General features: G+C 35.7%; 2 protein-coding genes across 4 annotated transcripts in view; one reads left to right on the top strand and one right to left on the bottom strand.

The window, feature by feature from the left end:
- Positions 1 to 451: 451 nt before the first annotated feature.
- On the bottom strand, positions 452 to 8319 carry nop9 (NOP9 nucleolar protein). 2 transcript variants are annotated; one of them, XM_026205398.1, is made up of 12 exons: positions 8227 to 8319; positions 7406 to 7632; positions 7059 to 7295; positions 5930 to 6121; positions 5372 to 5479; positions 4278 to 4419; positions 3639 to 3831; positions 3384 to 3524; positions 2070 to 2189; positions 1713 to 1922; positions 1504 to 1609; positions 452 to 730 (listed from the first exon to the last, which is right to left on the bottom strand). In XM_026205398.1, the coding sequence occupies exons 2-12, from the start codon at positions 7581 to 7583 to the stop codon at positions 576 to 578; spliced, it is 1782 nt and encodes a 593-aa protein (XP_026061183.1). In that variant the 5' UTR covers positions 7584 to 7632; positions 8227 to 8319; the 3' UTR covers positions 452 to 575. The 2 variants fall into 2 exon arrangements, with proteins under 2 accessions (XP_026061183.1, XP_026061184.1); XM_026205399.1 differs by having other exon boundaries at positions 7406 to 7620; positions 8227 to 8309.
- Positions 8320 to 9045: 726 nt separating this feature from the next.
- Positions 9046 to 13433, top strand: part of LOC113045184 (vesicle-associated membrane protein-associated protein A-like) — an 11908-nt gene continuing 7520 nt past the window's right edge. Inside the window, exon 1 of one of the 2 annotated variants that reach the window (XM_026205395.1) lies at positions 9046 to 9207. In XM_026205395.1, the coding sequence (XP_026061180.1) occupies positions 9150 to 9207 (58 nt within the window). In that variant the 5' untranslated portion in view covers positions 9046 to 9149. The remainder of the gene's footprint in view (positions 9208 to 13433) is intronic. The other variant, XM_026205397.1, reaches the window with a different exon arrangement.

Genomic DNA, 13433 nt, shown 5'->3' with positions numbered 1-13433 from the left:
TCGCGAGGTCTGCACTCAAGAATCGCGAGGTCTGCACTCAAGAAACGCGAGATCTGAACTCAAGAATCGCGAGATCTGAACTCAAGAATCGCGAGATCTGAACTCAAGAATCGCGAGATCTGAACTCAAGAATCGCGAGATATTAACTGAGAATCGCGAGATATGACCTCAGAAAAAATTGTGATAGAAACTCAAGAATTGCGTGACAGACTCAATATTGTGAGAGATAAATTCAAGAACTAAAAGATATAAACTCAGATTTCTGAGATATAAACTAAAATTGCAACAAACTCGAGAACAGCAAAGTATAAACTCTAGAATTGTGACATATGAATTCGCATTCCTAAGAAAAGTGTCAGAATTGCGAAATAAAAAGCTATAAACTTTAAGAGATATTTTTCAAGCTTCCACAGGATTGTTTTCCACACTAGAAATGGAAGGTCAAGTCAGATTAACATTGCAATTGAAGCATTTTTGATGTTTTATTAATAAAATGCAACTTCAAGAGGGCTTCAGTGAAAACTCCTCACTTACTAAAACTTGTATGGTGTCACAGTTTGTTTAAAGTCTCTGAGTTACTGCAGAATATCACTGAACATCTTCCTTTTCTTCGACTCTCCCGTCTGAACCTCCTGCCAGTCGGCTCGTCGCTTCATGAAGTTTGTCAGACCAAATTTGGCCCAAATGTGCCGTGCGAACTGATCGGATCGGAGCTGACTTTCACTGTGGACTGAGAGAGGAGAGAGAGGATAAAACACACTTTTATCACAACGTGAGCCGGCTCTGATGGATCAGCTTGTGCAACGGCAAATTACTTCAGGAAGCTGACAGTGTAACATGCTTTACTCGATCTAAAACAACTTCACATGACTCTGTCATGAGCTCATATTAACTGGAAAAATAAGTTAAATAAGAATATTATAGAAATGCATCATTCCATCACTCTCTGCAGTGAATGGGTGCCGTCAGAATGAGAGCAGATAAAAACATCCCAATAATCCACAGCACTCCAGTCCATCAGTGAACATCTGGAGAAGACAAAAGATGAAACACATCCAGCATTAAGATGATTTTAACTCAAACACATAGAGTCTATAATCCAGAATAACACTTCCTCCAGTGAAACAGTGTTCTGGTCTGAATCAGGAGAGAAATCTGCACAGATCAAGCAGCGTTTAAACAGATCTAAACTAATCTGTGAGAGACAACAGCAGATACACTTTTTCACTGGAGGAAGTGTTATTCTGGATTATAGACTCTATGTGTTTAAGTTAAAATCATCTTAATGCTGGATGTGTTTCAGGTTTTGTCTTCTCCAGATGTTCACTGATGGACTGGAGTGCTGTGGATTATTGTGATGTTTTTATCAGACTCTCATTCTGACGGCACCCATTCACTGCAGAGCATCCATTGATGAGACATTGCTCCAAATCTGATGAAGAAACAAACTCGGCCGAACTATTTCTTTAAAGCATGTGAAATGCAATGTAAAAGTCATCTCACCCAGTTTCTCAGCGATGCTTTGTCTCTGGCTGACGGTGGCGCTGTTCCACACGGCTTCTAACAGACGGCTGCCGCAGCTGGAGCAGGCCAGGGGAACGAACAGCTCCTGAGACGATATATAATAATAATAATGCAACTGTTATATACGTCTGTGCTACTGATGACTGCTTCTGTGCTGCAGGGACACTGATGAGTTAGTGACGTTTTACCTCCAGCTTTCTCAAGATCTTTCCTCGGCCCTTATCGCTGGCCGCGGTCAGCAGCTTCTGGAGCGCGTGGCTGCCGGAGCGGTCAGTGCCGAGGGTCAGCAGGTCAGCGGAGCCGAGCGCGTGAAGGCTGTTCATCAGGACGGATCGATCTTTGAATCCAGCGAGAGCCTGAACCAGCCGCGATCCGTGATAAGACACAGAGAGACGCCGCTGCACATGAATAATAACAGCAATGTCATTAACCAGTTACTTCTGCTGCTTTGCCACACAGAAGTGGAAGATCAGAGGCAAAGGCGTTTCACATCACATTGCATCTCACACATGCAGTGATCTAGAATGAGCTGCAGACTGGAGCACCTGTGTGAGGCCGTCTCCCTCTGCTGTCTCGGTGCTGTAGTACACTTCATACGCCAGTAAAGACAGGAAGAGAGGCAGACAGGACACCTGCAGTGATGCTGGCTCACTGCAGTGAAAAGCCTGATGGGAAATCAAGGTCACACTGAACTGCATGCTGCACACTGACTCATGAAGAACAGATTGAGAAATAGTTTGCACAAATAAACAATACAACAAATGTGATGTACGATGCATTCTCTGGCTATATACTGCACATTTTAATAAATGTAGTTTGGTCATCCAGGTATTTCATTCACAGAGTAGTATTCATACTGTACAATGCAGAAGATGAAGGAGTAATATTATAGTAGCTTTGCAATTTTGTTTGGGTGCCAAAATTATACTCTTCATGTGTCATTTACTTTTATTTTTTTATATTTTTTCAGCTTTTATTTACTTTTTCAGTTTTATTTTTAGGTTTTATAGTTTTTATTAATACTTTGAAATTGTATTTGTTTTTAAATTTCATACATTTTTTTTTATTTAAGTTTAAGCAACTTTGCTGTGTTTTTAGTTTTTATAGTTTTCATTAATCTGACAAAGGTTTCTGTATTTTTTTCTTAAATTTTTTATGATCAAGTTTTAGCAATTGTGTTTTGTTATTTATATTTGTTTTTCATTTTCATGTTTTTTTATTTAATTTTAGTAATTTTTTTTAAAAAATTCTGAAAAAGTTTTAGTATTTTTACATTTTTTTCTTTAAGTTAAAGTTTTAGCTATTGTGTGTTTTTTGTTATTTTCATTTGCCATTGTTCAGGGCTACTTTAGTATAGAGATACTTTTGTCGTTTTATAATTTAAAAAAAGGAGTTTGGTATTTTTTTAAATTTTTTTAATTTTAGTTCAAGTTTTAGTCATTTCATTTTTTTTCCATTTTATTACATTTCTTTAAAAAATGTCTATATAACTTTTTCAGTTTTAGTTACTTTAGTACATCAAGTAAAAAAAAATATTAGATGCTTTTATAATTATTAAGAATTGTTTTAGCATTTTTTTTGTTAGCAAGCAACAAAAAATGTTTAAATATTTTTTTACAAATCTGATGCTTTCATTATTATTACCAAGATTATTTTAGTGTTTCATTTGCTAATAAAAGCTCTTTTTTAATTTTAGTTTTAATTTTATTTTTTTATTTGCCCCAATATCAAAATGTTGGATGGTTTTAGTTCGCTATAATAACCTTGTGATCATTAAAGGCATACTTCTGCAGCAGATCAACACAGCATGTAAACACAGTAGATTGCAGTCAGAGGAGAGTGCAGTAGCTGGTGTGTACCTGCAGGAGGCGCTGCAGCAGTTCATTCTGCTTCTCCTCCCAATGAACACAGCTCTCCACCATCAGCACCACCACACCCATGTGACCCGCGGCCAGAATCGCCTCGAACCCCTCCATCAGCTCATCGAAGATCTTCAGGAACTGAGCACATGACAGAAAGACACATCTCAGAGGATATATATATTTAAGAGTATTTGATGAGAATGTTTATTTTCGGGTGCACTGCCGCTTTAAGGAGTCTGAGCAGGGCTGTACCACTCTGAAGCGCGCCGAAGCTGTGATCAGGCTCTGGATGGTGTAGTTAGCGATGGGATGAAGGGCCAGAGGCATCAGCTGCGTCCTCAGGTGCTTCCTGTAGACGTCTCGCAGCACGGCCTTCTGGGAGAAGCTGAAGACGGTCTGCATCAGGTGACTGCAGGAAGGGTCCTTCAGGAACACCAGCAGCGGACTGGACACACACACATCTCAGCATCATTAGGGAGAGCTTAAAATAATAGCTCCATATCAAAGACCATCATTAGAGTGTGTTAGAGTTACTCCTAAAGTTTCTGATCTCCTTCATGTTGTGTGTGCTGCTCAGTTCACATTAACCGTAAAAAACTGATCTTTACATTTTATGGGCATTTTTACCTTTATAAAGCCATTCTTTCAGAAATCTTTTGAGTCAAATTCTTACATTTAATCAGTGAATAAGAATAAAAAGCCAATTGTATGAAATTATATAAATAAATGCAAGATGCTTTAAATGTTAAAGGTTAAAACCACCAGTAGGTGGCAGCGAGTCACTGTTAGAAAGTGATTCACTGAGATTGAACCGAATCATTTAAACGGTTGATTCATTCAGGAGCGAATCACCTGATCCATCCTCCTCCTCCTCCTCCTCCTCCTCCTCACCTGACTCCAGGAGCAGAGCTGAGTGATGTCAGGTATCCCATGATGCCCTTGATCAGCTTCCTGCACAGAAGGGGTCTCTTCCTGTGGCAGACGGTCAGCAGCGTCTGGAGAGCGGCGCTGGCGCTGGAGCTCGTCACACACACTAGGAGAGACAACAGAGAGGATGATGAAGAGGAGTGACACACACACACACACACACACACTGAGGAGAGACAACAGAGAGGATGAGGAGGAGTGACACACACACACACACACACACACACAGACTGAGGAGAGACAACAGAGAGGATGATGAAGAGGAGTGACACACACACACACACTGAGGAGAGACAACAGAGAGGATGATGAAGAGGAGTGACACACACGCACACACACAGACAGACTGAGGAGCGACAGCAGAGAGGATGAGGAGGAGGAGCGACACACACACACACACACACACTCTTGAGGAGCGACAGCAGAGAGGATGAGGAGGAGGAGCGACACACACACACACACACACATACACACACATTCTTGAGGAGAGACAACAGAGAGGATGAGGAGGAGTGACACACACACACACACACACTGAGGAGCGACAGCAGAGAGGAGGATGAAGAGGAGTGACACACACGCACACACACAGACAGACTGAGGAGCGACAGCAGAGAGGATGAGGAGGAGGAGCGACACACACACACACACACACACTCTTGAGGAGCGACAGCAGAGAGGATGAGGAGGAGGAGCGACACACACACACACACACACATACACACACATTCTTGAGGAGAGACAACAGAGAGGATGAGGAGGAGTGACACACACACACACACACACTGAGGAGCGACAGCAGAGAGGAGGATGAAGAGGAGTGACACACACGCACACACACAGACAGACTGAGGAGCGACAGCAGAGAGGATGAGGAGGAGGAGCGACACACACACACACACACACACTCTTGAGGAGCGACAGCAGAGAGGAGGGTGAGGAGGAGCGACACACACACACACACACACACACTTGAGGAGCGACAGCAGAGAGGAGGGTGAGGAGGAGCGACACACACACACACGCACACACACACACACGTGCGTTCAGAGGAGTACCGTTAATGTTCTCCATCAGACGCTCAGAGAGATGCTTCAGCTCCCACCAGAACGAGACGGGAATCTCGAAATCCAGCACCTCCGCTTTGGGCTTCTTCTGCTTCTTACCTGACAACACAAGCAAAATACACAATGAGAAGATTAGCTTTTATTATTATTAAGATGATTTTGTTTGCATTTTTTGTTAGCAAGCAACCTAAAGAAAAAAGTGTAAATATTTAAAAATATTATATCAAGATTCTTTTATTATTATTACTAAAATTATTTGAGTGTTTTACTTGTTGATAACAGAAGCAAATAAAAAAAATTATAAAAACAATTAAAAAAACCTATCAGATTTTTTTTTTTTTTTTTTTTTTACAAATTATCAGATGCATATATTATTATTACGATTTTTTTTTTTCAGCTTATAAAAGAACCAAAAAAAATCAATGGTTTTATCATTATTAGGATTATTTTTTTTCTTTTAGCAGATAACAGAAGCAAATAATAGCAAAAGCAAAGCAAATGATCCGCAGCATCACACTGAAGGAGAACAGCATCTCGTCTGCGTCTGACCTGTTTGAGCAGCTGTGTCTGAGCTCAGAGATCCACTCAGAACCTGCACCAGTGTCCGGAGCACATGAGATCCGTACGGATCCTTCAGGAACTCCACCAGACTCTCTCGGACCACTCCACACACACGCTTCACCTCAGCCTCCAGCATCCCACAATGCTCCTGGTCCTCCTGCGTGACCTCAGAGTCGTCCTCTTCACAAAACACATCGGATCATGAGAAACAGTCTCGGACAGAACCACTGCCTCGCTTCAGCACCACTTCATTACAAACGCCGGTGGAAAACATCACTCATAATATTAGGAATCACTAATATATATATATATATATATATATATATATATATATATATATATATTATTATTATTATTAATAATATCATCACTTACGACAATTAATGTAATTACAACATCAATAATAATAATAATAACTATTATTATATTAGTATTGTTATTATTATTACAAAATAATACATATTCAATAAAGTGGTAATGATAAATATTATTATGATTATCATTGTTATATTATTTGTTATTATTAGGGGGATACAATAATACATGATAATAAATGATTATAATAATAATAATAATTAATAATAATATTTTACTTGTATTATTAATAATAACAGTAATTATTATTATTATTATTATTATTATTATGGAAAATAATAATACATGTTCAGTAAAATGCTTATAATAATAATTATTATTATTATTTATAATAATATATTACTACTATTAAAAGTACTTATAATATGAATAATCATAATAATTATTATTATTATTAATATTTTAGCATTGTTCTTATTGGGGAAGTAATAATAATAATAATAATAATACATAATAAATATAATTCTTATAATAATAATAATGATTATTATTCTTAATAATAACATTACTACTATTAAAAATAAAAAAATATTTTTATTATGATGATTAGATTATCATTTATTATTGGGAAAAATAATAATACATATTTAATACAAATTCTTAAAAAAATAATAATAATTATTATTATTAATATATTATTTCTACTACTAATACTAATAATAAATATATAAGTATTAGTATGGAAATTAATAATAAATATTCAATAAAATGATTATAATTAATAACAATCAGATTCTCTCACCGTTCCAGCGGTGGGCCTGTCTGAGTGCGCTCTCCATCACATGACCCCCGCACTGATCACATGACACGTCTCTGAACTCTGACCCCGTCTCTCCTCCCAGCTCGGCCAGCACACCTGCCACCTGAGCGGGACTGGCCAATGAGAGCAGCCGCTCCAGAGCCACGCTGCCGGTCATATCAGTGGAGACGAGCGCCGCTTGACCCTTGACCTCCGACAGCACGTTCTCCACAAACAGAGCTGGAGACACACACAACACACTCAGACACAGCTGGAGCAAATCTCTACACACACACACACACACACAGTTTTCCTGTATTTGTGATCAGACAGATGCGATCTCTCTTCACCTTTCTCCTCCTCCTCTGTGAATCCCTCGTTCAGTCGCTCGCTGACGCGGCGGAAGTAGCTCACGCTCGTGCCGTCCAGTCTTCGTCTCTTGATCCCATCCTGCGCAGGACGCTTCTGACTCTTCTTCTGTCCACCCTTAAAATACCGCTGACCTTTGACCTCCATCTCCTCAACCATCACTTTGGTTTGTCGTCGTCTCTCAGATCTGACAACACTGCGTTCACACCTGAAAATAAGCAATGTCAGTTTAACGTGTTAACTTAAATAGTTATGAAAAATAATGAGATTCAAAATATTTAACTGGCCCCGCCCCTAGACCTGTTCATACAGCTGACAAATATGATGCAGGGCAACAAACTCCATAAGTACAGTTTTGCCCTAAAATTCTAGATATTGGGTCAAAAATGCAATCACATGATAAAATCACATGATAAGCAATATCACACAAGTTCTGTATTTCTCACGAATAGAGAAAATAGCAACACAAGTACCATGTTATAAATCACACTACCATGGTATTGATATTGCTATGGTACGGGTTTTTATTACACCTAGAGAATAAATAACAATAACAATATTATATAACACGGAATCGTATTTACATTACAGTCCAAACATACTAATCATTGTATTATCATTGTAAACGCACAACAACCATTGTACTTTGAGAAAAGTCGAGCGACAGTCGCGTTTTAATCGATCAGTAGAGTTTTAACTTAATGAATCAGCGAGTCACTAGATCAATCTGTTGCATTGTTAATCATAGCACATTTAATTAACACATTACTACTTATAAATCATAATATTATATTGAGCTTACCAGTGTGCTTCTGCTCACATGTGAACACGGAGTACAGCGGCAGGCGACGCGGAGTGATGACGTCAAAACGACGTGATGTCATTTTAGCAAACAAAAGTCCCGTCACGCTTAACAGCACAAATAAAGACCAAAAACCATTAGGGTATCAAGTAAAGATCGTGTTCCATGAAGATATTTTGTAAATTTCATACCGTAAATATATCGAAATTAATTTTTTGATTAGAAATATGCATTGCTAAGAACTTCATTTGGACAACTTTAAGGACGATTTACTCTGTATTTGTTTTTTACACCCTCAGATTCCAGATTTTCAAATAGTTGTATCTCAGCCAAATATCATAACAAACCTGGTTTTGTGGTCCAGGGTCACAAATTGCTTCAATGATACAAATCAAAACATATTTTTGTGGTACAGCGTTGACATATGACAACATTGATATTTTCTCTATTGATATCTACAGTAAAACTATGTTAGACAATGTTGATTTGTGAACAAACATTTGCAATTTACTAACCAAAGATTATGCAAAAAAAATCTCACTTAAGAAAAGACTTTCAGAAATGAGGTTAACAGAGCAATATCTGCAGCACTTCAACATATTGCAATATATTGTTTATTTATTTATTTATTCAGAATAACGATGACATTAATATAAATTATCTGTACCTATAGAGGGTTAAACCGTAAGACTGTTTTGGGTAAAGTAGTCACGAGGCAGAAATTACAGCATATATTTAATTTATTTACCAATAAAGACATAATAAATTGAGTTTAAAAAAAAAATCGAACTCGATCGGACAGCCCCGCGCGTCTGTGTTGTGTGCACGCGCAGCGCACTCCCGTGTCGCTTGCAGTGACTCAGTGGAAGGGTTTACGTTAAACAGTTCTCTCCGGATCCAAGCGTCATCTCAACGGCCAAAACATGTCCAAACTGGAGCAGATCCTAATCCTAGACCCTCCCGCAGACCTGAGGTTCAGAGGTGAGTGGGCAGCGCGGACAGGCGGTGTGTTTTGGTGAAGTGTAAACAGGTTTGACTCACTGTGATGCGGGAAGGGATTGTAGGCCGCTGCGGATCCCCGAGCTCGAGTTAACTGACAGGCGGCTCTGAGGCGAAGGGAGAGGGTTTGCACTGCCATGTCATTTTACAGGGGAACAATAAAAATGGAAGTTTCAATTTCAAATAAAAAAACCGTTACAATAACGTCCTGTGACTGTACCATAGTATCATGATAGCATTTACCATGTTGATTTTACTACGGTATATGTGTGGTAACGTACTTTCAAAACGTTTAGATAGTAAATTGACTCATTTTTTGGACTTGTACCATGATAATATCTCAATGAGTAGTCCTGAATGAATCACATTAGCATGGTTTAAATCAAAACATCATCTGATACATCCGTGTTTATGTTACTGTCACCGTGCTTTTATTATGTAAGAGTTTGTTTTAATTATATAAGTGTCTGTATGTCACTGCCCTGATTTCATGTAAAGTGATAATTCCATGGCATATTTCCCCAAAGTACGTTGGAGCACATGTTTTCATTTATTATAATAATAATAATAAAAATAATAAAATGCAATCCACACACAGATTTAAACAAAAACAAAAAACCGAAAACAATCGTTATAAAAAAAATAAATAAATAATCAGATTAATTTCATCCAAATAAACATTTTTTGAAAGTATTTACATGTGTATATACATTTATATATTTATACTCTTATTTTTGTATTATATATAAATATATTTAATATATAAACATAACATATTTTTCCTAAATATATACACGCATGTGTTTGTACAGTATTTATAAATACATAAAAATATACATGCATATATTATGTTAATAAACCTTTTTTTAGGATGCACTACTTTAAACTTTGGAAGCATTTTGCGTTTTGGAAGTTCAAACTCGGGGACACCATAGAAGTCCATTATATGGAGAGAAATCCTGAAATGTTTTCCTCAAAAAATTTAATTTCTTTACGACTAAAGAAAGAGTAAGAGATGAGTACATCATCTGTATTTGTATTTTTTTAATGTCTATTGTAATACTGTATTATTTTATTAATTTACTTGCGTATTTTAATTTAATTAGTCGTTTATTTATTATTTATTTATTTAAATCGAAAAATAATTATTTAAATATTTTTTATAATTTATTTAATAATATTTTACTTATTTCAATTTTTTTATTTATTTTAATCAATTCGTATAAATTATATTTTTATTTTTAATTATTAAAGCACTGTTAATATCCTGTATTTATTTGCTCTTTATGTATTTAATTTACTCAAATTATGCATTTATTTAAATTACATTTTATTTACATTTTTAATTAAATTTTAAATTGTAAATAAAAATTTTATTTCCATGGACCCATTGTATCCCAAGTTTAAATAACCCTTCATTAGAGTACCATATTAATACTATTATACATGCATTTCTGTGCAATGGTATATCTCAAGGTACTGTGGTGTTATCAGCTCATGCATCTCTTTAAGACTGTCGTTTTTGTAATTACCTTCTGCTTCCAGCTGATTGCTTTTCCAGATCATTTTTAAGGCAGTAGTACATTGATGGTGCTTTGATTATATGTACCTCGTATCTTTACTATATTGATATGCCACGGTTATTCTCATGTACTTCAAAGCTGAACATGTGACTAAACGCTTAATAAAGTCACAGAGGGGGAATGTCTGACAGATTGCTGTGTGTTTGTCCTGGATAAATGAGTAACCAGCGCTGAGATACGGCTGATGATACTTCAGAAGGGTGTCACAGTTTAGGATGTTCTCTGACTCTAGGACCTTTGGAGGACGTCCAGTCGTGTCCAGATGTGGGTTTCGTGTTTCTGATTAGAGCTGGACGTTGAAATGTTTTCCTGTCATCTAATGTGAACGTGTTTTTGTCTTGGTTTCCGGTTGCAGAAGTAAACGAGTGTGTTGTGCAACTCGTGTTCAGATAATTCAGCTGATGTCAAAAAGGAGAAATAAAGCATAAAGCAGCTCTTGTGTGTGTGAGCAGAATTTAAAAAAACTGGCATGTTTCTTTGTCTAAAACGTTTTAGTGTGAAACGTTTAGAGTTCATCCTTCGAAATGACTGATATGTTTATGGTTTAGTCACAATTCATTCACGCACTGAAGATTTTTTGCATTGAAATGTTATCATTATTTGATTTTATGTGTCACTTTAAGTTTTCCACTTAAAAAAAAAAGATCATCTAAAACTACATATTTAAAAAAAAAAAAAAAAAAAAAAAAATATGAGAAACTTTATTTCAGTTAGATGCAAAGGCAACATTTTGTCATTTTTGTTTAAAGCACTAAAGTAACTAATAAATTAAAGTTTATAAGCATATAAAAAAACGAATAAACATTACAAAATGGCTAAAACTTTAAATAACATTACAAATAACATTACAAATAACATTGTAATAATCTATTAGTGATACTATGGCTGTGTAATAAGTGATATTTATTAAATAAGATATGAAGTGTGAAACTGAAGAGAACGTAAGTCACTTCTATGCAGTAAATATCAGTTGATCTTGATGGGTTTGCACAGATTTAACTGCAGAAATCAGGCGATATTCAGATTTTGCCGGTTGTTGAATTGAATTTTACAGTAGAATCCAGCGCGTTTGTTTCAAGAGCTGCGTGTACATGTCTGTCTGGGTTAACCTGATTATTCAGTCTATTGTTGCTTCAAACAAGCATGACTTGTGTACACTGAATTAAAGCATTATGTCATTTTCATGCAATGACAAGCTTCATCCATTCATTTTCTAGAAACTTCATTTAGCGAAGTCTGATCTTAAGAGAATACTGTGGTTGTGTTTTCATAGCACAGATAAACATGTCTGAAACATGTTGAGCATTAACTAATATAATTAGCAAACTGTTCATTTGTTATAACAGTGCTTGAGCTGAAACTATTATATGAGGCATTCGTTTTTTTAATTAAGATTTAAATATGCTATTTACATTTTCAGTAATTTTGCAATAAGCATTTATATGTTTTTGTTTATTTTTGATATTACTATTTAGGCTTAATTTATTTGTGTTTTTATTTAGTTCAGTTGTGTTAAAAAAAATGCATGTTTTTTATATATATTTTATATATTCTGTTATTTTATACTTATATTTGTAATTGTTTTTTTCTTCTTTAGTTTGGGACTTTAATTTTGTTATGCACTTCTCATTTTCATCAGTTTTTGTTTATTCAAAATATTCCTAATTAGGTTTCATTTGATTTTACATTTTTGGTTAATTTATTCTTATATGCTACTTTACTTTTATATTTTTTCTTTTATATGCTTTTACATACTGTTATTTATTTATACTTTTTTAAATTATCTGTTTATATGCTGAAAAAAATATATTCATAGAATTTAGCAAAAAAAAAAAAAAAAAAATTAGGGGTAAGTGGTTGCAATTAATTTATTTTAGCTACATTAAAATAATCAAATTTAGTTGACCACCTTAAAAAAAATAAAAAAAAATAAATATATATATATATATATATATATATATATATATATATATATATATATATATATATATATATATAAAATGTAACTAAAATAAATTGTTTGCAACCACTTACCTTAAAAAATTCAGTGTACTTGAATTTATTTTATCTTAATTTTTTGTGATTGTTATTAGTTTTCATTTAAACCTAAATGATATTTTTGGAATATTTTATTTTCCCTGGAGTGTTTGGTTCAGTGTAGTGCAGTCTGGTTCTCTTCTGCTCATGTTAGTGAAGGTTATGTATGTGTTTTTCTCCTGGATGTGTCCATACACTGGAAGCTCATATGATTCTCTAATGTTATCTGATGTGATCTGATGTGATCAGAGTCCTCATGTCTCCTCATGTCTCACACAACAATCCTTCTTCTCAAGTCCAGCAGAACTTAATTTCTAAGGTCGAGCATCTGCTGTTCTGAACCGTGTTTACTGAAATACCTCATTCCTGCTCTTGATCCTGCGCTCTCCTCTAATCCACTAATACGGGACATGCGCCGTCATAAGATCCTGGCTTTGAGGCATAATTCACATCATCTCCTTTCATCAGATCCAAAGCCATGGGAAGATCTGGTGCTGTCCTGTGTGCTGTGATGTTCTGTGTACTTTCTGACTCTTTCTTCATCTTTAACCAGCACTGAGTAGATTTAACCTGTGTGGGATATTAAAG

Source organism: Carassius auratus, chromosome 27 (genome assembly GCF_003368295.1).
Source record: "Carassius auratus strain Wakin chromosome 27, ASM336829v1, whole genome shotgun sequence".
Classification (NCBI taxonomy): domain Eukaryota; kingdom Metazoa; phylum Chordata; class Actinopteri; order Cypriniformes; family Cyprinidae; genus Carassius; species Carassius auratus.
This window is presented reverse-complemented; position numbering and strand designations above follow the sequence as displayed.